General features: G+C 35.6%; 5 protein-coding genes and 1 long non-coding RNA gene across 21 annotated transcripts in view; 3 read left to right on the top strand and 3 right to left on the bottom strand.

Annotated features, from left to right (window-relative positions):
* Positions 1-30: 30 nt before the first annotated feature.
* Positions 31-1,493, top strand: LOC126928052 (dynein regulatory complex subunit 2-like; the record flags this gene model as incomplete). Its single annotated transcript, XM_050743976.1, has 4 exons — positions 31-148; positions 219-478; positions 642-884; positions 982-1,493. Coding segments are annotated over 4 exons (786 nt in total), but the record flags the coding sequence as incomplete, so codon positions are not given.
* Positions 1,196-19,833, bottom strand: LOC126928796 (dolichyl-diphosphooligosaccharide--protein glycosyltransferase subunit 2). The gene is made up of 11 exons (XM_050744596.1): positions 19,809-19,833; positions 5,067-5,275; positions 4,709-4,840; positions 4,353-4,513; positions 4,107-4,240; positions 3,612-3,987; positions 3,223-3,402; positions 2,930-3,152; positions 2,635-2,847; positions 2,124-2,295; positions 1,196-1,890 (listed from the first exon to the last, which is right to left on the bottom strand). Exons 1-11 carry the CDS (start codon positions 19,816-19,818, stop codon positions 1,748-1,750), a joined length of 1,953 nt encoding a protein of 650 aa, XP_050600553.1. The 5' UTR covers positions 19,819-19,833; the 3' UTR covers positions 1,196-1,747.
* LOC126928773 (PHD finger protein 3) lies at positions 6,371-18,762 on the bottom strand. Of its 9 annotated transcripts, none has more exons than XM_050744494.1 (16): positions 18,285-18,762; positions 17,742-18,006; positions 17,410-17,673; positions 17,031-17,284; positions 16,817-16,970; positions 16,437-16,730; positions 15,654-16,316; positions 15,280-15,528; positions 15,040-15,210; positions 14,828-14,952; positions 14,315-14,694; positions 13,880-14,250; positions 13,294-13,761; positions 13,064-13,206; positions 10,037-12,970; positions 6,371-9,301 (listed from the first exon to the last, which is right to left on the bottom strand). In XM_050744494.1, exons 2-16 carry the CDS (start codon positions 17,866-17,868, stop codon positions 8,348-8,350), a joined length of 7,551 nt encoding a protein of 2,516 aa, XP_050600451.1. In that variant the 5' UTR covers positions 17,869-18,006; positions 18,285-18,762; the 3' UTR covers positions 6,371-8,347. The 9 variants fall into 9 exon arrangements, with proteins under 9 accessions (XP_050600451.1, XP_050600452.1, XP_050600455.1 ...); XM_050744495.1 differs by having other exon boundaries at positions 18,328-18,762; XM_050744498.1 differs by having other exon boundaries at positions 18,448-18,762.
* On the top strand, positions 7,104-9,995 carry LOC126928845 (uncharacterized). The gene is made up of 2 exons (XR_007716953.1): positions 7,104-7,249; positions 9,542-9,995. It is a non-coding gene; the product is annotated as an uncharacterized LOC126928845 (long non-coding RNA).
* On the top strand, positions 19,356-20,689 carry LOC126928827 (activator of basal transcription 1-like). The gene is made up of 3 exons (XM_050744674.1): positions 19,356-19,644; positions 19,837-20,026; positions 20,102-20,689. Exons 1-3 carry the CDS (start codon positions 19,452-19,454, stop codon positions 20,376-20,378), a joined length of 660 nt encoding a protein of 219 aa, XP_050600631.1. The 5' UTR covers positions 19,356-19,451; the 3' UTR covers positions 20,379-20,689.
* Positions 20,489-22,928, bottom strand: part of LOC126928799 (peroxisomal leader peptide-processing protease) — a 28,818-nt gene continuing 26,378 nt past the window's right edge. For all 8 annotated transcript variants that reach the window (XM_050744603.1, XM_050744607.1, XM_050744599.1 and 5 more), the window contains exons 3-7: positions 22,683-22,876; positions 22,463-22,575; positions 22,131-22,323; positions 21,074-21,358; positions 20,489-20,977 (exon numbers count right to left, since the gene is read on the bottom strand). In XM_050744603.1, coding sequence (XP_050600560.1) covers positions 20,889-20,977; positions 21,074-21,358; positions 22,131-22,323; positions 22,463-22,575; positions 22,683-22,876 — 874 coding nt within the window. In that variant the 3' untranslated portion in view covers positions 20,489-20,888. The remainder of the gene's footprint in view (positions 20,978-21,073; positions 21,359-22,130; positions 22,324-22,462; positions 22,576-22,682; positions 22,877-22,928) is intronic.

Here is a 22,928-nt window from a genome sequence, read left to right as displayed (position 1 = left end):
ATTTGGTATATTTTCCAATTCTAAGGTAAAATCAATACATTCGTGGAAGATAGGGAAAACGAAAAAAGGATAGTTACAACGCAACTTCAAAAAAGATTAGAGAATCTATGGAACGATTTGCGAAATGTTTTTTCCGATTATCGTAAAAGTATGTAGATATTATCTCTCTCTCCCTCTCTCGTATATACATGTACATATACATATTCCCTCCCTAATAGGTACAGAGGATCGACGAAAAGGTTACGAAATCGTCAGAAAAAAGGATCAGATCGATCAACAAATGATAACTCGACAAAATATGCGTATCGCGATTCTTCTCGACGAGATCATGAAATTTCGTAGTAAGATTAATTCTTACAAGATAGAATCTATAATTGAACTACAAGAAATGACAAAAGAATCAAATTTCTTTCATAATGCCTATCGAGAAACGAACGAACGTTTCATCTTTGGTACATATTTGTTCGATACATCTCTCACTTAACCACTTACGCTACCAATAAACTCACGGTTGCGCGTGCCATGTGCTACAATATAACATGCGACAAATGCCTATCGATGTGGTATACACGTCGCTGGCGATTTTGGAACAAAAGCGTGGCACGTCTTTCTAGCGCAAGTGGTTAACCGGGTAGCGGTAGATTGTGACAGTGAGTGATTTATTAGGTTGCAAGAAAGATAAACATAAAACAATGACGATGTCTAAGGAATATAATCATAGTGTAAAATACATGAAAGATTTGGTGATCAAAGCTGAACGTATACTCGCTTACATGCAAATGTGTCGAAAATACGAGACACAAGATGAAAAAGTACTTCCAATGATTGAGTGTCATCCTATGCAATTACCAACAACCGATAACAATATCCTTCCACTTCAAACAGTTAGGTCTTAGTTTACTATTATACGTATTTACTAATTCGCTTTCTAATCACTTTTGTAATCACTTTGCAACCACTCTAACAACAATTTTTTTTCAGACTATGAAAGACTTTCAATATCTCAATAATTTTTGGCGTCGACTAAATTTTGCGCAAATAATCGCCAAAGAATTACGTACAGAAAAATGCCAGTTACTGATACAAGCGAACTATTTACGTAAATTGATGAAACGCTACATTATTGATGAGACAAGTCCGATGTAGTTCGAAGCATATATTTTGACAAATCAATGAATAGTACACATAACAAAGGTCTACTAAAAATCGGTTTATTATCATCAAGTACAAGTGTGATGGTACTCATATACCATTGAAAATGACATCTCACGTACTTACATGAGATCATAAACGTTAGATCATAATAAAGAATCAAAAATGCAGTAATATGAACAATTTGTGTAAGAATTTCAAATTTCTTATGCATTCCTATAACAAGCATACAGTGTATCGATAAACATGAGACGTGTAGAGTATAGCTTGTTTCTAATAAATAGAATTGTTCATAGCTGCAATAATTCATTATAATCACAAATCTAACTTATTTCGCATATGATTACGATGAAAAATATATATGCATATTGCTTATCGGTAGTATCGACCGATCGTAGTTTACGCTACACACAATATCGACACAACGTTCATCATAAAATACCGCCAGCAACAAATTCGTTCGTTCGTTACTTCCGGTGATTTATTTCTAATGAAGCCAGTCTTATGCTTTTGCCTGGTTTTCTTTTGTCCTCCTCCATATCAAATAACATAAGTTCCGGAAACGATTATAAAAATATCATTGTGGTCTAACGAGTTAACGCAATTTATGTTTATGTGCTATACGTGACAACATTTTATTGCCTGCAAGGAATGTAACAATACCAAGGCCAAACAGATATCGAAGAGTAACGAACATGTTTAATTTTAACCAAAATATTCCGAAAAGTGTGAAAATACCTGAAAGCACACAAAAATAGTAAATGAAGCAGTTAAGAATTACAAATAAGCGGTTATTTATGTGTCGTGAAAATCGGGCTACAACTATAATATGATAATTACACTTGCGAAAATTTCACCTTTCTTTTATGCCCGAAGAGCTATCACAAATTAACTGAAAACTATAATTTGTCAGATATCGGGCACGATATACTTAAATAACATTACGATGAATATTATATAATGTTACTTACTTCCCAATCCGAGATGAAACGTCACAGCACTAATCGAAAATGGAAAGTTTGATATATTCACTCCAAGTTTAGCCCATAAAATAAGCAATAAGAGAATTGGTGCTAAGCATAAACCGGTGAATAAATTTGAAACAAAGGCGGGAGGCCTCTTCTCGGGTTTACGAAACATGTGCTGCAACATACCGATATGTATATCAATCGACCCATTGATAACAATGTTCAACAAAAATTTCGAATTGAAAGAAATGTCCGTCGAAATATGTGAATGTAAATATTCATTCTAAACAGAATTTGATCTAGAACAACAGAAAGATATCTCGACAGCGATAATCCTTTTCCAATGTTAAGGAGGTGACAGAATCTTAAAACGATTACTATCACTAACGAGCATTGGTTCTATCAGGCACAAAATAACATATGGCCAAAGAATTGCTGCAATATTCAAAGTCTTTATCGTGTACGAAATTACCAACTCGCAATCAATGAGTAATTGTAAGACACACGGTTATACCATTATTTCCGGCTTAGTCGTGTAAATGTTGGATTTATGTTTGTAAAAAACTTTTTTATCCGCTCGTTCGGTCGAAGACTGTTCAGGGAACTTCAGGCTAACTGTTGCCACTGTCCATTGAAAAGGATTACTCAGTATTGCATCACCGACAATCAATTCCACATTATAGTCTCCGCTTTCATAGTCAAAATTTGCTGCTGTTCCTCCCACTGGCTACAAAACGTTCTAATAGTGAGATGCTTAAACAATTTCAACAGAGATCGCTAGAATGATGAAAGAAGGAGTGTACAACTACCATATCGAACTTATAAAGATGCGATGTATCTGTTTCAGCAACAAACAAAATTTCATGTCCTCTTTTATCATTGTTTGAAATAGACGCGGAAGAAAGCCGTACGAATGCTTGATGCGTGCGCATAGGTTTTTTATTAGCAGCATCTTTTAGTAGAAATCGCATAACTAATTTTTGCTGAGAGTCAGCCTCAATCTTTTGTGACAATTTTTCAGGGAAATGCACTCTGTAATCAATATTTATCGAATGAACATATGCGATTTATGGTTTTAAATCTATCGTCTCGATTCAATTACCGAGTAAGCTTTGGTTGAGTAGTTTGATCGGCATCAGCGGTACCAATTTCCATATGATCAATTACAACTTCGCAAAGAACTTTTACCATAACGGTATTCGTTACCGATCCAGCAGTAACTGATATCTTGTAAAATCCACGTTCTGGTTTCGTTTCCATGAAGTTCATCATGAATAAGGTCCTAAAATTAAATGATCATGTTAAAATACTTTGTACCTTCTATATCATGAAAAGCTGTTTGTTGAACTTCTTGATCTTTTCCGTGATTTTAACGAAAGATCAAAGGATAGCACCAACGCGAATATTTTACCCCAAGGTATAGCCGACTTGAAAAAAGAAAATTCGAGTCGGTAAAGTATTGGGGGAAGGCGGTGAAAGTTTAACGCTTACCTATCCGTTGTCGAAGATTGCAAATTTTGTTTGCTGAACATAACAACATCGTCACCGACTCTTGTTGTAGAATTTGCAATCACTTTAAACGTGTTAGTTAACGGATTGCCTAATATATCGCAAACTTTTATTGTGACAAAGGGCTGTTGTGTAGAAATGCTGATTTCTTCATTGGCTAATATTACACAGGTTGGTTTCTCAAAATCATTGTTTGCCAAAGTCGTTAATGCTGAAAGCAAACTTGTAACGCCTCTTGGTGTCTGTACGGAACGTCGAGATAGAAGATAATTAGCCATTTTTATTATCTGCTGAGGTGTTAATGGCGGTTTCTTTTTCAACGTGTTGGATAGTTTAAAAATACCATTTACTAGGAAACCTAAGAAACAAACAAAATACGTTCTACTAACCACAGTCGAGATTGTAGAGAATTCAATTCCATTTCTTGTAACATGTTGCAGGTCGTGGTATTAATCACATAACACACTTAGTACTCACTGGTTACAGAGAGACCACCTTCGAATTGTAAATACTGTCCATCTACCTCATCTGCCTGAATAATCGCGTCTTCAATACGATCAAAACCAAACGTACCACCGAGATCTGAAGCGATGTGGAATGTATAACCCAAGCTGCTCGTAATACAAATTAGATTTTTTTAGATGGTTGGCGACGAACCTTGTATAATTTTTAACGAAAACGGAACAAACTATAAGTTTAAAATATGAACAGAGTAAGCCATACTTCCATAAATTATCATCCTTTTGTAATGCATTTTGTACTGTTTTAATTACATTATCAACATTTTCACGGGATAATTTTTCCGATAAAACAGTCAAGCCGCTTACTGCATAGTATAATTCCACCATACTCGAAGTCTCTTTCTCTATTGCACTCACAAGTACCTGTTTAAAAAAAACAATTTCCCTTTATATCTCTGATAAACGAAATTTTTGCTAATGCATATGTCAAATTCTTTTTTTTTCAGTAAGCATAGCTTTCTTCAATATAAAATTCCAGTAGAACGAAAGTTTCTAAACATCATTAGTCATTTAAAAATTAATTAACAATTTATGCTTTAGTTTTTCAAAGATGCAAACCTTTACAATATTAGACGGAGGTTTAGTTTGACAATTTCCCACATTTTGCCAGGTGGATGCAATGTAAAAAGCTTTTTCTATTGTGATATTGTTATCATCTTGTATAACTTTTATTAGAAAGTTACAAATAGCCTAAAAATTATAAGAACCTTGTTAAAATATTGACAAAAGATCAGTACGAAACATTCTGTATATAAATAATTTGATCAGTAAGACTAATCAAGAAATCATTATATTTCAATTAAGGCTATGTATATCATCATATATCTGCATATTTTTATATACACTAAGAAATAATATACGGTTAAATATATTTAAGTACAATATAAAACTTTTTCATTAAAATGGTATTTCTAACCTGTTTGTTTGGCAAAACTTCTTTGAGAAATGTGTATCCATGAACTGCATAATATGTAAGTGCAACATCATTTGATGTTAAGCCTGGTTCAAGTATCTTCTTCAAATGAACCCTATCAGCCGTTGTTAAATAGGAGTTTGTCGATTGTAATATTTCGGTGGTCGAGAAACAACTCGTTATACCGATAGTGATGACTAGTAGTAATGTAACTGAAAAAAAGTTGTGTCACAGTTAGAAGACAACTGACATTCTATTTTGATTATTTTCAATATTTGTGGTTATACTTAAATTAAATATTAAAATTAAGCAAATCTCTCGGAAGACTGACGCAAATGTAAACTGTACGTGTATCATGTACCGTACAATATTATTTATTATTATGAAGCTAATATAAAAACGACTACTAAACTTAAAAGAGAAAATACGTATGAATATAATTTTTTTGAAAAATAAAGTAATGAAATAAACTCTAGAATAAAAGCAATAAAAAGTTAGTTCATCGAAAGAACCAGGAATATAGCAGTTGAGCGCAAAGGACGGACTCGAGTATCAGTATTATAGAAGAATAGAAATATTTATAAAGGCTCGTATTTAAATTCATCTAAAAAATATCCTAAAACAGTATACCATTAAATAATACTCACGAATATTCATTATGGGAAGAAGGCCGGGAAGACCGGCTGCCACGTTGCTGCTCCGAACAAAATGGCTCTTTACCCATTGCGCGTGTACGAAAAAATGGACGACTCTCCGTTCCGGAAGTAGTTGGCAAAACAACAGTATGTTTAGTAAAAAGCATGCGCACAAATTATATGGTAAATTCAATCAATTGTACGTGCATAGCTTACTAAAAATTCATTGGTATAATCACTATGGGATAACCAATTAAAATATATCAAAATGCCCGAATTCGAATCAGTAATATTTTACTAATACGAGAGTTAATTTCTTCAGATGTCTCCGTTTTAATATCGTCCAATGGCCGAACATTATTAATTATGAATTTTTTTACTGAAAATGTCACATAAAAAAAGCCACAAAATTTACTGTGATTATATTTATATTCACGTAGAATTTGGAGGATTTGTAATTAAAAAAGTGAAGAATTTTAATCCTGCTTTAAAATACCGTATACAAATATGCGCGATTGAAGCCTTTATAGACGCAAAATCTGATTGGCTCTAGGAATCTTGGTTTAAAATAACGTACAACGAATAATCGAATTTCATACTACTTTTTGTAGTACCGATGGTTCAAAACATTTGATTTTCTTCGAATTCGTTTTAAGAAAACTCAATAATGAATACTCTGCATATAATTGTATGTATAATTATGATCAAAATTAATTGTATGTATAATTAATTAATCATCGACTTTACCTTTATAACGTAGAATTACGGTAACGATAATTGTAATGATTAACTAACAAATAAGTGATGATTTTAATTACACTATCAATACCAATGACGATAACGAAGCAATAAAGATGACAATATGCAATAGCAATCATATTAATCGTAATAAAAGATAGTAAAAACAACATTAACGAAAGCGATAATGATGTCGTTATACAATGAATTGTTATTGTGTCACACTATTCAAAAATGTGTACAAAACTTAAATTTAACGATAATTGATCTGTATAAAACGAATATAGCTAAACGTACACAGGATTTCGTTTATGAAAAGAGCGATATATTCGTGCAATGATTAAGATTTTGTGTAAGAATAATGAAAATTGCACGATCTCCCTTTTGATCAAAATGCTTGTCTCCTTTTGATACACATACATACATTGTTCATACAAGTGTGTGTCAATCAATATAAGTTTCCATTTCAATTGCATACTTTCAGCAATATGTTATTAAATCGAAACCGTATTTACATATAATTGTCATTGTAATATCTAATAGGTCTTCGATTTTCAAGCAATATTTCGTATTACTTGCAAGCGAATCAAAGATAGATTGTAATTGAATGAATCGCATCGATGAGAGGAAGAAAATGGAACGAAGAGAATAAGGTGAAATTCAATGGAAGGGAGGATAATGTAAGAATAATAGCACAGTAGTACTAGTGCATCAACATGCATCAACCATGCGATGCCGCGAGACTATCAATGTGTACCTACAAACTTATAACGAACATCAAAAATAGGAAAAACGAGAGATCGCCGATTTTTGGTTAGTTTCTTCATAGATCTCAAATTGAAAAATAAAGACAATGTAGCCGTAGTGAATTTGAAGCATTTGAACCGTATGCATGTCAAAGAATCTACGATTACACCTTTGCATAAACGTTCAATTTCCCGAATGAAGCATTACAAACTTAAAAGTATCATATTATATTTATGAATTGTTAAAAAGATGCACGGCGTAAAAATGAACCGTACAAACAAATGTACAAACGTGCTGATCGGAAAAATAAAGTCATTGGTCGGTCGTAGATCCTTATAATTAACTTATATATACATATATATATAGTGTGTGTATATTTACGTGTACATATATTTATATATATACGCATAGTGTATATGTGTGTATATATATATATATATACACTGACAGATCATATAACACGTATGCATCGTATTACATGATCTTTCAAGTAAATTTAAACAATATATTACAGTATTTTTAGTGAGACTATATACACATAGCGAAGGACTTGAACGGAAAAGAGCGTTCACTTTTGTCGCCTTGGTATTTACAAAATAACCTTACGTGCAAACGTATTTTCGACAATATTTGATTTTTTTAATGTCCTTGCTTTCTGCCTTTTTTGTTGATTTTAATACTGCACACATCACACTCATACGCACACGCATGTAGCATTGCAGGCACACACGCACACACACACGCGCGCGCGCGCGCGCACACACACACACATACGCAAACGCAAAGATGGTTTTCAGGATCAAATATCGATGTTTAACAGATCGATTTTTACGTTTCAGACAATAATAAACGCTTTTGCATTTATACCAAGATCATCGATTTGGTAGGAAAATATGACTAACAGCTGAAGATACACAATAAAGAATTTCTCTGCCCTTTTTTCTTATTAAGAGTCACCAGCCAACGAATTCTAGTCGAAGAACAATCCAACGACATGTCTGTACCAAATTTACTCAAATTTAGCCAGGGTTAACCGAATATACAGTTACATTGCTCAACGCAAAAGTTTGGAATACATAACAGACGTTCCACTTTCCAAATGAAATGCTTGATAATGTTAACCTTTCATTGGGAAAAGCTTGTCCTTCTTGTATAATACAGTAGCTAATCGATCGATTCCGATGGACCCTGACCCCATCGAGATTTTATTCTTATTATTTTGTTCGAAGTGGAAGGAGAAGTGGGAGAAACGTCATCGTTAACTTTCCGTTTAACGCTTAACACAATACCACTCTTTGGAACGAACTTTGAATGAGAAGATGTCGTTTTAGATACATTGTTTTCCAAGTTTGGTGGCGTAGATGGAAACGGAGGGAAATCCTCGTCTTCGAGACCTGGGGGTTTCGGTTGTTCAGGGGCTATGTTTCGTTTGAAAGGTTCTGGAAAGGGATTTTTGTAAGGAATTCCCTCACGAGTAGGAGAATCCGTCGAAGTTAAACTTGACAGATTTGCAGATGGTTGGGAAATTAAAGACGAAGATGTAGTGGTTCCCATAACTGATGAAAGAGCTGTTGTTGTCCCAGATAAACTTGATGGAATAGAATTTTCGGTGACCCTGTTTCCTGGTACTATTGCGGCAGATGCAGCTGCGACGGCCGCTAATTCCTCTTCTGCTTTTCTAATTAAATCCAAATCGCTTAATGAGCTCAAAGTACCCTTACTTTCTTTCTCTTTTGAAATAGATTCTCGATGATTAGATGACGATTCCACTATAGATTTCTCCGAATTGGATTTATTTAATCCGCTAATTGTAAGTTTTACACCAGGCGACGAGGAATATTTTTCCGAATTTTGATAAATCGAAGAATTTGCAGTAGTTAAGAACGTGGCACTAGGTTTAGAAGGTAAATACGGGTCTACTTTAGAGCTCTCTTGTCGTTTGACGTTTGCTAAAATCTCTTGTAAATTTGGAGGTATCGTTATGTTTGAGACTTTTTCGAGAATCGGTTGAGCGAACTTTGAAATACCCGTGGGTGGTGGTGGTGTAAACGATCTCGTGTCCGAAGGACTGTAAGCTTCTTCGCATTCATCGTTGGGCGGTGGGTCCAGCCCTAAACCCTGAAAGACCAACAAAACCACAACTTTAGAAATGTTACACAGTCTGTAACTCCATTCTTATCTTTCTTTCAATTTCGATATCCTCTACGGACGTATTAACAAATCACTGTATTCGGAAAATTAAATGCGTACGACACGATTAATTTCTTTGCAATAAACAAAGTACAATCTTAATATCATCCACCAATCTCCGCCGACATTGTTTTAGATTTAACCATACTAATTGATATCTGTTGACAGAAGGAAGAATTGAGATGAAGACCGGAAATGAAAGGACCTAGAGCTACTGGCAGACTTCTACTACTTGTTTAATATATGTCGCGTATTAATACATTTTTCCTTTTTCTTTTGCCAAAAGATAACGACGAACATGAAAATTATAGAGAACGTACGCCATTTGTATTTGTAATCGTAATGACATGTAGGGATTCGAAACACGTGATCATTTTAAATCGTAAATGAAATTTATACAATTGTACAAATAGATAAGTTTAGGTGAAAAAAAAAAGTAAAAAGAAAAGAAAAAAGTATATCTTCTCCCCCTCCTTCCCTCCCTCCCTGGCAGAGGTAAAAAAACCTCAGTGAAATATGTTGGCAAGAAGTAAAAATCCGAGCAGCTCAAGGATAGGAAGAGGATATCCGGGTAGAATTGAAATCAATTTTATTTACAATAGGATAAAAGGAAAAACAATAACATTCGATTTTATAAAAAATAAATCTTGTTAAAATTCTCACCGGCAGAGTAGGCGTTGATTCACCGAGAAATGAGGAACTAATATTCTGTATTTGTTGCTTCTGTTCTTCGATTTGTCTATTTAGTTCTTCCATTTTTCGTTGGAGTTCGGTCGAATTTTTACTGGAAGAAATGATACCATTATCGAGTGTAGTAACATCGTGAATACCCAATGAACCAGATATCGGAGCTACTGTGGTTACTGATGTCGATGTAGGACAAGTTCGTAAGTCAAGATCAATATCTTCCTCGTCCATCTGGCCAGGACTATACGGCTCGTCACCATCGTCCTCGAGAGGTACTTTACCAGGCGAAGAGGTAAGATCGATCTTTGACGACAATTCAGGGACTATTTTACATATGGTCGCGGTATCGAGTAACGTACTCCTCGACATTCCTATATGTGCTCTATTTAAATTGTCAAGAGTGGTTTGAGTGACGGGATGTTGTTTTTCTTTCGTAGACTCGGTCGTGCTGACCGTGGTAGCCGGTGTTTTGTGATATGTACTCGTTGCGGTTGCCAAGGAAGGTGATGATATCGGGATCGTTGGTGTCGCGGTAGAGGTGACAGAGGTAGATACGATGATTGTCGCGTTGCTACCATTGCTAGACTTATCTTTCGAGGCACCTATTAAAGGTGGCGTGTAACTTCGGTCGGCATCCTTCTTCGATAATTTCATCGGTATGCTTGAAGACGATATGCCAGCCGGACGTTTTCTTTTGTTGCGAACAATGATTCCTAGAAGAAGATGCGGTCTGTGCTCCTCGAAGCCAGGCCCGTTCAAAGGTAAGAGAACCTGAGGTATCGTGCTTTGACTTGAGAATGGCATTATATAAAAATCCTTTATATTCTTAGAAACATTTCCAACGACTCCAAGTCGACTTCTACTGTTCAAATAACTATACAGTGTTATATACGGAATCTTTTCTTCGTCATTCGCTGCGGTAAGTCGAATTACCAAAATCTCTTTCGAACCGGTTTTCTTCATCTTCGAGATATAATCCCAAACAGTTTCGTGACTTATTCGTCCAACAACGTCAACTGTATCTGGTAGATCGTCCATCAAATCTTTCGCGTGACCACTCACCTCTTGCGCGGTGATGAAGAATTTTGCAACATCCACCATGTTAACGAAACCCCTCCAAACCGTTTGCCATCCTCCTGCTTTCGGAGTTTCACCCTCGAGAGTCGATGATGATTCTTGTTCCCTTTCTCTATCAACTTCTTCGTTAATGTCTGGTGTTTTGATATTAACCGTTGAAGACGGTTCTCTGTCTGACACGTCGGAATCATTCCCATCAATGATGTTGGTAGTTGCTTCGTCTTCGATATGCCGCCAAAGCCGATCTTCGATAGATTTTCCGGCCGATGTTCCCGTTAAACCTGACAATTCCTCTTTCTTTTCCGTTTCTCTTTTCTTCTCGTCTTCTCTTTTGTCAACATTTTTCAGTTCAGAATAAGCACTATTGCGACTTCTCAAAATATTTTCATTGCTTTTGTGTCGTTCCCGTTCCCTCTCTTTCTCCCTGTCCTTCTCTTTTTGCTTAGCTTTATCTCTGCTACTTTTTTCACGGAGCTTTAATTTCTCCCGATCTCTAGTTCTGGATCTCTCTCGATCTCTTTCACGATCCCGTTCTTTTTCCTTATCACGATCTTTTTCTCGTTCACGCTTCCCTTCCTTATCTCGAGACCTTCGTTCTCTGCTTTTCTCTCTAGTTTTACTGCGTTCCCTATCGTCTCTGCCGTGTTTGTGTCTACTTCTACTGATACTTCTACCACGCCGATCGCTCGCACCCTTTGAACGGTTACTCTCCTTCTCCTTTCCCCTTTCTTTTTCTTTATCTCTTTCTTTCTCCCTACCTCTATCTTTGTCCTTTTCCTTCCTTTTCTTATCGTCCAAGTTCCTCAATTTTTTCGCATCTTCCTTGCCTTTTAATCTTTCCTCGTCGATTGCCTTTTCTATATCTTTCTCCATATCATCCACGGTCGAACTTATGCTGTCAGCACTGTTCAATGCAGTCACGATATCTTGCACGGGAGTTTTTGGATCCACATGATCGATACCACCATCATTCTCGATTATTTGTTCACCTTTGTGCGTTTTAACGACGATAGATTTAGCCTGAGCCATTAAATCTAATTCGTTTTTCTTAATCATTTCTAACTGATGCTTCGTTTCTTTCTCCCTCCATTCAGCCAATTCTTGACTGGCCATTTCATCGGGACTTAACCGCACCACCGCATCTGGCGTCAACGATCTATCGGCTATCTTTCTAAACAATGTTAGATTCTTCGTATCTTTTATATTAAATACGAGACTTCTGTATTTGGCTTTGTACTTTGCACCGGTGTCTTTGAAATATTTATATAACTCTAATTCGATATTATAAGCTAGGTCCGCTATTTCCTCGTCGGTAAGTTTCAAATCTTCGGTTTCTTTTATACGGCTGGATAACAATTCTGTCAAAGTTTTTCGTATATTTAATCTTATAGGTTCTGTCTCAGGTTTTCTTGGTGGGCTTGGTTTAATCTGCTGTTGTTTCGATTGTATGATTGCCTGTTTTGATTCTTGTTTCTTTGTATTTGGTGTTTGTTTCGGTGACACAGGCACACCCAATTGCTTTATTTGTGGTTGAGTAATCAATTTTGTCGTTTTTAATAACAAAGGACTCTTGTTTGACCCTGGCAATAACGTTTGTTTGATTTGTATTGATTTTGTATTTGTCGATTGAGTTTGTTGTTGCTGCTGCTGCTGCTGCTGCTGCTGCTGTTGTTGTTGCTGCTGTAGTTGTAGTTGCTGCTGTTGTCCACCAGAGATAAGTGTAAATTTTTTATTTCCTGCTGTCAAAATCATTTGCTTAGAACCTGGTACTTTTGCGTACGTCATCTTCGGAAGATTCTGTCCTTTTGCGGGTGACAGTAGTGCAGACTTTGTCTTAAATCACATTTTATTAAACATTTAGCATGAAAATAAAAAGCATACAGACCATGAAAAGCAAACAATTCAAAAGAAGATCTCTATACTCACTGTTTTACCAGGTATTTGTGTTTGAATAGTCGTAATCGTTTTCCCTATTTGCAGTGCACCAAGATTATTTGTCCCAACCACTTCGAACGTAGGATGTTCCTTTAACCACGTACGCAAATTTGATCTTGTAGGAGCGTCTGAACCTTAAAGGAACAACGACAACGATGAATAGAAATATCTCTTTTCTTTTCCCGTGAATATAAACGCCATGATAGATATATTTAAGCTACCTGTTAATATTCTTCCACTTTTCCTCTCAAAAACGATAACTCGAGCATCGGATTTCGACTTTGAAGCAGGGTCGAACGGTGACGACCTTGTTCCTTTTGGACTAATTGTTGGTCCTGGTATTGGTTTGTCTTTGGTCAATGTTTCTTGGGCATGTGCAAGTATACATGCGTCGGAACAGTAAATGCTCGAGTTTCTTGCTTCTTTTTTACAAACAACACATTGCATACTACTAGAATATTGAACACCACCATAGTCACAACTAGATTGTATCAAAGGCGATGATTCTCCAGTAGATGAACTCTGATTAACTGTAGGAAGGTTTTTTGTATTCTCAAATACAGTGTCAGATTGAATCCGTTGCTTTCCAGAAGCACTCTGGGTACTCGATTTAGCTTTTATCTCTTCATCCTTCTTTTTAGTGCAATTTGGGCAAACCCATTCTATTCCTTTCTCCTCCATTTGTTGACCTAGATAAAAGAGAGGAAACAAAATAGAAAATAGAACTAAAACTCAATATATACATATTTTATGCTTTATACAATCGCACTATTTATACAAAATAATTACAGCATTTTTTCGTCTTACCCATTGCTTTGCTGACATGTACGCATTTTCCATGAAACCAGTCTTCGCATACATCACAACAAATCATGAAACGATTGTTATGCGGTCTTTTGCATATACACCAAAGTCTATCAGGATCATCTTCTGAATCTGAATTATCCTCCTCCTCTTCTTCTTCCTCTTCTTCGTCTTCTTCGCCGACTTGTTTCCGATCTTTCTCTTTTATATCTTCCTCCTCTTCATCCTCCTCTTCTTCGGCTTCCTCCTCCATATTTTCTTCTTCCACCCGAATTGCGCATTCATTTTTCTCACCTTGATCTATATTCGCACGAATTTCGTGTTTGATAGACTGCGACGATGCCCTTTGTTGCATTGTTTGTACACTGTAACCTCTAGCAAATATCAAATATAATCTGAAAATTATATAATTTAATTTTATTTGACTTGGTTACGTACCCGTGCTTCTCCATTCGTTTGGCAGGTTCAAATGATTTTTGAATAGGTTCAGTACTTTTAATTTGTAATCGTTTGCTTCTGGTAGCTGGTGCTTCGATGGGAGGTAACGTAATTACTCGTCCACCACGAATAATTTGAATAGGTTCCTTATCGTCTTTGATAAACTTTTTCCCTGCCTCTTTAAGTTCATTTGTATTCGCGCTAGTTGTTGCCATCGTTGCAACTGTTGCTGTGCTTGTCGTAGTTGTTACGATTATTGTCGCAGGAGCATCCACCGATTTGGTACCTTCTTGCTCGGATGTGATCAAGGAAGGAATAAGCATGTTATTTGAAGTTATCGACTCCGTCGCAACACTTCCTCCTTGTTCTACAAGCGCAGCCTATACAGTTGAAAGATAAAGGAAAAGTCAAAAATGAAAAAAGAGAACCGATTCTATCTCGTAATAAAAATTAAGTTTTCGATATAGCCTCCAATTAAAACACTAATGCTATTAAAAGCAAAAATCTTAATACATGTTCAGCCAAGTCGACTCCAAGTTCTTCTTGTAATAATAACGCTTCAGCCAGTAATTCCTCTTCATGTTTACTAGCTTCCATTTCCAATGTAGCTAGTAGATGTTCCTCGCCTTCTATAGCGCCTACAAAAGATATTCGAGATTAGAATAATAAATACATATATGTGACAACTGTTTCCACACATCTTTTATTTAAGATTAGCATCTTACCCGACTTACCCGAATCCAGAGCTGGTTGTAATTCTTCTGATACGTTAGATTTTACAGCCGGCTTAGACTCTGCTTCATGATTTTCTATCAAACAATCGTGACTTTCTCGCTTTTCCGTAGAGATAGATGTTTCAGAATGTGTAGTTCGGTCGGAAGACATAGAAATAATACCTTTAATCACAAAATTTTGAATAATTTTGAACGTATAACAATTTTTTTTCTACGTATACAAATACAAACCTGAACGATTTGATGTTATGGGTGATGTCGATGTCGACGATGATGACGGTGAATGTGTTACTTGCATAAGAGAATTTCCAGAAGAAACAACAGCTACAGACGGTGTTACTACATTTTCTTGTACTTTTGAATCACCATTTGTACCAACACGACGAATAATATCTGGGGTTGAAAAAAGAGCAGGACCTAAAGTATCCACCATGTACGCTGGTGATTTACGATTCTCTTTCTTTGCATGTTTTTTCATACCTAAAAGCAGGTTAAAATTTAAGTGAAATATTTCATATATAGCTAGTGTATTGGGTAAGATAATCAATGAGAAAGATATATAGGGGAAATAAGGTATTACAGGTAAATAAGCTACTCGTACTAACCATCAAAAACTTTGATCTCTGTTGTTTTATTGGTATCGATTTCTATTTTCGTAACACTTTCCAGACCGTCAGATTTTCGTTTCTCTTTCTTCGGATCGCAAGATTTAATTTTTGAAATAACAGCAGGCGTCGTTACTTTAGCCAACTGTTGGGATTGCTGCTGTTGCACATTTGAAATCTGACTTTGTATCATGGCAGGCTGTTGTGTTGATGACACTTGTGGTATCACTCCTTTCATTTGCGTTATCGATAAGTTTGACGTTATAGTTTTAGTAGTTACAGGTATTTGGACCAGTTTGCCATCTTTGGTCGCGAAGAATTTGGTTCCGGTTTGATTAAAAAATTTCCCTTTAGGAAGAATCACCTGCTTCTTTACGTCGATATTTTTAAGGTCATTCGACTTCATAAGCACTTGCTTTTGTACAAAAGTAACTTTTTGATTAGCTCTTCCCTGTCCTGGTTTTGTAAGAATCATGTCGCCCTTAACCATATTAGCATTGATCAAATTCGCTTTAACTTGGTTCGTCGTCTGCAACGGTTTTTCAAAATTACCCGATACATCTTGATTTATTATCGAAGGCGATTCGTTGCGTTGCGATTCCTCTTTCTTCCGACCAATAACGGTTTTAAGCTGTCTCTTGCCTTTAACGAAACCAAATCCTCCTATTGAAAGGAAAGATAAAACCGTCTTTAATCTACCATTAGTTCACGCGCCTTATTATCATTTTATGCAAATAGCTATCATAGAACATATAGTCATAACTCGTGTTGCTACTCTCATACCCGATTTTTCATCTTTCTCTGGACTCTTCATGGCATTTACAGCAGCAGCCATTTCCATATCTAATCGACGAACTTGTTCCATATCCATTTGTTTGTTGGGCCCTCTTCTACGAGTAGCTACCATACTTCCTCCTCTGGTAGTAAGCCCTTTTCTACCACCTCTAGCTCTTATACCACCTCTTCTAGGACCTCGAGGACCAAAATCTGAATCATTGTCAGATGGTGGCTCTGACTCGGATGATTCACTGGATGACATTAACTCTTCTTCATCCTCGTCATTAGATCTTCCTTGATCTAACCAAAGAAAGAAGAGTAATAAGAGCTATTATGATATCAATAGCATTTTTGATAAATATGATGGAACAGCACAATATGATTACGTTTTCCAACACCTTGCTGCAATATATTCCTTGGAACCGGATGTCCAACAGATTTAGGCGTATTTGCTACATTGGCCGACGATCTCGTGTTACTATTACTGGTAGGAACAGAAGTCGGGGGGATATTTTTTCGCGGCCGACCAACTGGTTTACCCTGAGATAAATATCGTAACAATCGACTAATTCGGTTCTCTCAGACTACCTAAATACTCACAGTTTTGGTTGTAGCCTTTGGCTTGATCATGACAGTATTCTCAGCTTCGCCGACAGGCGACGATGTTTTAGATGTTCCAGGAGCAGGAGAATGTTGATGTGCGTATTGTAAACCATCGTCGGAAGTAGGTGAATCGATAACAGGTAATGGATCCCTTGGTTTTGGATCAGAAGGTGATAATCTACTTGTGTAGCAGTGATCCAACTTAACGCTATACCTTATAGAGTTTTGTTGTTCCTCTACTGTTAACATATCTATAAAATGTAACGATTGCAATTTATATGAATGGAAAGGTGGTATGAATAATATAATTTTAACAATACAGTGTATTATAGAATAGAAATAATAATAATAATAATAATAATAATAATAAAAATACCAAGCATAGCTGTGACATTTTCTCCAAGAATTTGTTTTGCCTCTTCACTTTGTAAAGCTGTCTCTAATCGTTCCAACTGTTCTGGATCCATTTCCATAAAAGGATCAACTAAACTGGTTGCATCACCGGTAGATGTACCAACAGAATTAATTGCAGCAGATGTAAACATTGGAGGATCTACAGTTAATGTAATATCTCCATTTTCTGTGTCTGTCTCTGCTTGTCCTACTCTAACAACGCTGACATTTGCATTAGATTGATTCACTGAAAATCAATATGAATATTCAATATTTAGAGTTGACAATCCAAGTTATCCAAATAATGTAACTTACTAATTAAAGTCTGCAAAGTTTCTTGGTCGACAGATATAGTACCATCATCATTGACAATGATAATTAATGTATCATCCTTCTTTCCTGATCCGCTCTCTTGTGGCTCGATAATGTACGAGCTAGACATTTTTTTCTAAGCTAAATTACTGTCGCGGTATTTACTGTTTTAATCAAGCTGTCTTGTCAAAAAGAACAATTGCAAGATGTCGCATCCGTTTCAGTAATAAGTCGTTGTATCCGAAAGAATGAAAGATTATATACACTTCTAAAATAGAAGAGCAAACATTCGAACAAGCATCGATAGTAGAAGAGATAAACAAGAATACCAATTAACTCGCCACGTTCTTAGTTAAATGAAAATGAAATATCGTTGCTATGCAATTGAAGCTGCCGGGTAAGGCATCGAAATAGGTTGCGAATCTCACAGAATAAATTTTTTAAGATACATCAATATCAAAAATCAGGAGAAATGGAGAAAAAATAAAATAGCAAGTAATAAAAAAACTATGGTATACACACACACACACACTCATAACCACGTACATATGTAGTATTATCGTTTTATTCGTGTTTGTCGCGTTGTTACCTATTCTATTAATGCACGATTGCGAAAATGGTGTTGAAAATAATAAACAGCACAAGATTTTTTTTAAATATCAAATTAAAGTGATATTAATTAATAGCAGAGTAGTTAAATACACAACACCTTTAATGTCACACTTTGTAAGGAACATAACGTTCACGGTCAAGTAAACAGTACCGCCAAGAAAAGGATAGTCGCCATTTTGTTTGATTCAGCCAAGTAACGTTCCCCGAAAATTTTCGGACCTCCGTCGTTGTTTCGTTGTTATTAAGTTATTCCATAGGAGAATTACTTGTATGGAACTTCATCCACGAAACTTTGGTCAAAATAACGTAATTAGCAGAAAAATAACACTTTTTCAACGAAACATGATGTTACGAACGCACTTGTACCTTCCTGCACATACTGAGACGCTGCGCGCTCCTCGTTGCGCAACAACAAGAAGAGCAAACCACTAGCGCTATATGTACCGCGCTAAATACACCACATTTAATCGTGGCTGACGATATAAAAATTTCATTTTTCTTAGTTCCATAACTGTTTCTCATTTTTCTCATTTGCAGTACATCAGTTTCCAATTTATGCTATCATTAGCTTTTACACTTTTCACCGATACTACTTTCGTATTCCAAAGTCTCTACCTAGTTGTAAGAGAAACGATGTTTGATCATAATATAGAGAATTTTCAATCACAGTTATAAATTACATTGTACATACATATCCTGACCTATTTTTTCTCATTTTTCTTGTTAAATCTTAGGCGAAAACGGAAATTTTTATATAGTCGAAGACATATTTTAAAAGAGAACAACAGAGATATGTCTTATTTATTATCATATATCGTATATATGAGTTAAATAATAAAAAATCAATTTTCGTCACTTTCGTCTCTAGCATATTTGATAGATCGTATTAAGCTTGATACGAAACTTGGAATAACGATAAATTAGAAGTAGAGAATGGCTATCTAAAAATTGGATAGATGAAAGTATAGCAAAGCAAAAAGCAGAGAGTATGGAAGAATCGCGTCTGTGTGTGCAGTGTCACATGCGTCATCTATAGTTTGTTACTCGCACAAGATAGCATTTGAAGAAGTTCTTGCTCTTACTTACTCGTGCTTACAAAATATGGATATGGAAGTGGAAAACATTGAAAATATAGAGGATGTAAAACTCGATAATACATCGAAAGTGAAAAAAAAAAAACGAGGAATTGTATATTTATCTAATATACCTAAATACATGAATATCACGAAAATTCGTGAATTATTTTCTATATACGGGAAAGTTGGAAGAATCTATTTACAGTTAGCAGAAAATGGTTAGTCATTACGGATAAAACAACAAAGTAGTCAACATAGTAGTAGATAAATGTTCCACTTATATATAGCATAACCTCTATTTAATAGTAGTCAAAGATATTTGCGACTTTAAAACAATATTCGCTTGATCTTTTGATAACAATTATAAGATTTTTCTATAGACGAATATTCATTATATTTTTTCCATACAGAACTGGGACGCGATGATAAAACAAAGAAACGAAAGAAAGTTGGTACAAGGTTGTTTACAGAAGGTTGGGTTGAATTTGAAAGTAAGGCAGTAGCAAAATATGTTGCGACTACATTAAACAATACACAGATCTCATCTAGAAAAAGAAGCAAATTTTATGATACTATTTGGAACATAAAGTATCTACCAAGGTAACAAATTGCTTTTCAAACTATAACCGTAGTTTATTATGTAGAAATAATTTAATCTTATATCGTGTTTATTAGATTCAAGTGGATTCATTTAAGTGAACGTTTAGCTTATGAACGAGCTGTACATAAACAAAGATTACAAGCTGAAATTGCACAGGCAAAACGAGAAGCAAACTTCTATTCGCACAATATCGATAGAAGTAGGAAGCTACGTCAAGTACAAAAAGATGGACATAGTAGTTTTGTACCGCCTGAAATAAAACAGAGGGATACCGATGTTGAAATCAGAAGCAAAAAGGAAAATGAACCTGTAACAGATAGAACAGATTTCTTAAAATCCTTGTTCGGATGAAATTCTTTTATCAGGAAAACAAGTACAGCACTTACTCATAGGCATCCTTTATCTATATTTAAATAATAAATTCGTTGCAATTATCATTTGATCAACGAACAAGTGCCTAATTATCTTGTAACATGTTCTTTTATTTTTCGTATCTTGTGATATAAACAAAATAAAATACTACAATTGTTCTACGTAAATTAACGAATGGAATTTATAGAAATTAAATGCTTAATGTTTCATTTAACATTTAGCATGAAAGTATATCATGAAAATATACAAAATATACGTTAAATTTATTCCGATAAAGTATTCTACTTATATCTAGTTGGTGTTTTTATCTAGAGAAATAGATCCCGCATAACGATATATACGCTATACCGAAAAGTTTAAATTTCCTTAAGTGGCACATTATAAAATTGCATCAAGTTGATTTTAGTCTGTTGAAATTGATCATCGAACGAATAAAGGCCTTCTCTTCTTCGATATATTATATTTACTTTGTTTAACACAGTTTATATATTACATATTTGAGGGAAGAAAAGGAGCAAAATTCCAAGTGCTTGCAACGCTCTTATCATATTGGGTCAATCCTTCTAACGCTTTAGGATCTGAAAATTTCGCAATAACATTTCATTTTTCTTATAATTAATGTAAAAGTCAAAGAAAAGAAAAGATTTTAGAGAATCGGAATATATGTATAGTACCAGCAGTTCGTAGATAATCATCCAGTGGTTTCTTAAAAACAGTAGTCGGTATTGCCATGCACAATCGTGGATATAAAACAGAATCGTTCGATAAAGCAACGTTGCAAACCACTATCCCTAACATTTTAAAATTGGCGCGTCGAACAATGGGTCCACCGCTAACGCCACCGTGCACGCAACAATTGGTTTGAAACATGTGTCGCCAGGTTTTTGATACTATTCCGCTGCTGATGGTAGGCCGTCCTTTCAAGGAGATTGGAAATCCTATAGAAAGTATTTCTTCCCCTACAAAAAAAACCATATTATTCTGTCATAGCTTATGATTATCAACGTTCAACATGGGAGATATGTACATCTTTATATACACGTGTAGTCGTGTATGTGCGCACTTGTATGTGTGTAACAAATGTCCAAAGAAATCCTTTTAATTTGGTTAGTATTTGTACCTAATTCGTAGTCAATAATAGAGGCTCATTAGACTCAATTGAAGGGAGCTTGAAAGACGAGCCGAAGAAGGAAAAAAGACATATGGATAGTTGGATGAATAGCGAGAGAGCTTGGAAGAGGGATGGATGTTCGCGACATTTGTTCGATATCAACGAAACGTCGATTCAGCCCCTCAACGATCAATTGGCTCAATTTAGACCTAGTTATTTTTCCGTCAATGAAAGAAGGTCAGTGTTGCTGTCCCTTGCAACGTACGGCGCCACAACGTCGCCTTCTACACCATGATCTTCCTATATTCTTAATTCTTATTTTCATTACCGTTAACCAACCGGAATAACCTCCAACGGTGTGGATGCGTTACAAAAAAGTCTCGATTCTTGATATAACCGAACGTATAACTGTTAATACGAACTGCGCTAGTGATGACACCAATATGATTTTCTTTTTCTTTTTATGGTTTTTCTTTTTCCATTTCAGCTCACACCAGCGCTATGTCTAACGAATTTCTTTAGTTTTTGTATTTTTATTTTCATATTATGATATTTAAACGCGGAGCTTGTAGAGCTAGCTGGAAGTTAGAAAGAAATTATGCAATTTTTTAGCGTCTTACCCTTCTGTGCATCTGTATCGGCAAGTTCGATAGCCTTCATCGAAGGTTCTTTGAACTTTAGATCGATCTTCAATACAGCAATATCATAAGGTCGTTCTGTCGGTGTTTTATATATCAAACTTGCTTCTGCAAACCATTCGAACTTATCTGTATCTATAATGCAGGTTGCAAGTTTAATTTTTCTTTCTGGTGCCTAGAAATGATTAAATAAAAATATTAAAATACATTAAATAGACTCGTGATTCGCGACACGAAGAAATCCTCGGCTATTTTTCCAATAGCTTTAGAGAGGAAAAAGTGAAATAAGGAAAGAAAAAAGATAACTTGTATACCATTGTAACAACATGTGCGCACGTTATGAATGTTCCGCTTTGTTCGTCTACTAAAGTAGCGGTGCCCCAATTCGGTCCACACTTTACGATCGCGATACTTTTTTCAAGGGTGTCTGAACAAAGGATGAACCAGTGATTGTCCATAAAGTTAGATGTAGAGACTCGTAGAGTTCAAGAGTGAACATCGCTAATGAGAAAGAAAGGAAAAGTGCTTGCGTACCAATTTCGGGTAGACTCGGCCATGTGAAAGGTAAAATCTCGCAGGGCAAACATCGAGAATCATCTTTGAAGACACGACTTTGGAGAATTCGTTTCAACAATGATAACAGGTTCACAGCGAAAGTACAATTTACCCATTCTCCGCGGTACCGGCTTAATGACGCAATTACCATGCCGCAAATATTTCCTCGACCACTTGAAGATTATACGAAATGTTAGCAAGTGCAATGAAAGAATAAATTCAAAG

The sequence above is a fragment of the Bombus affinis genome, chromosome 2 (genome assembly GCF_024516045.1).
Source record: "Bombus affinis isolate iyBomAffi1 chromosome 2, iyBomAffi1.2, whole genome shotgun sequence".
NCBI lineage: Eukaryota > Metazoa > Arthropoda > Insecta > Hymenoptera > Apidae > Bombus > Bombus affinis.
The sequence above is the reverse complement of the archived record's forward strand: the minus strand, read 5'-3'. Positions and strand labels throughout refer to the sequence as shown.

What these genes read in the sequence shown, in the direction of transcription:
- LOC126928827 (XM_050744674.1), top strand. Translation starts at nt 19,452, where the DNA reads ATGGATATGGAAGTGGAAAACATTGAAAATATAGAGGATGTAAAACTC. An exon ending in TTTACAGTTAGCAGAAAATG is followed by an intron (nt 19,645 to 19,836) that starts GTTAGTCATTAC and finishes TTTTCCATACAG; the next exon opens with AACTGGGACGCGATGATAAA. An exon ending in AACATAAAGTATCTACCAAG is followed by an intron (nt 20,027 to 20,101) that starts GTAACAAATTGC and finishes CGTGTTTATTAG; the next exon opens with ATTCAAGTGGATTCATTTAA.
- LOC126928796 (XM_050744596.1), bottom strand. An exon ending in AAGTTTTGCCAAACAAACAG is followed by an intron (nt 4,841 to 5,066) that starts GTTAGAAATACC and finishes TATAATTTTTAG; the next exon opens with GCTATTTGTAACTTTCTAAT. An exon ending in CTCCGTCTAATATTGTAAAG is followed by an intron (nt 4,514 to 4,708) that starts GTTTGCATCTTT and finishes TTTTTTAAACAG; the next exon opens with GTACTTGTGAGTGCAATAGA.
- LOC126928773 (XM_050744494.1), bottom strand. Translation starts at nt 17,868, where the DNA reads ATGTCTAGCTCGTACATTATCGAGCCACAAGAGAGCGGATCAGGAAAG. An exon ending in CAAAGGCTACAACCAAAACT is followed by an intron (nt 16,971 to 17,030) that starts GTGAGTATTTAG and finishes TATTTATCTCAG; the next exon opens with GGTAAACCAGTTGGTCGGCC. An exon ending in TCTGGATTCGGGTAAGTCGG is followed by an intron (nt 14,953 to 15,039) that starts GTAAGATGCTAA and finishes TATCTTTTGTAG; the next exon opens with GCGCTATAGAAGGCGAGGAA.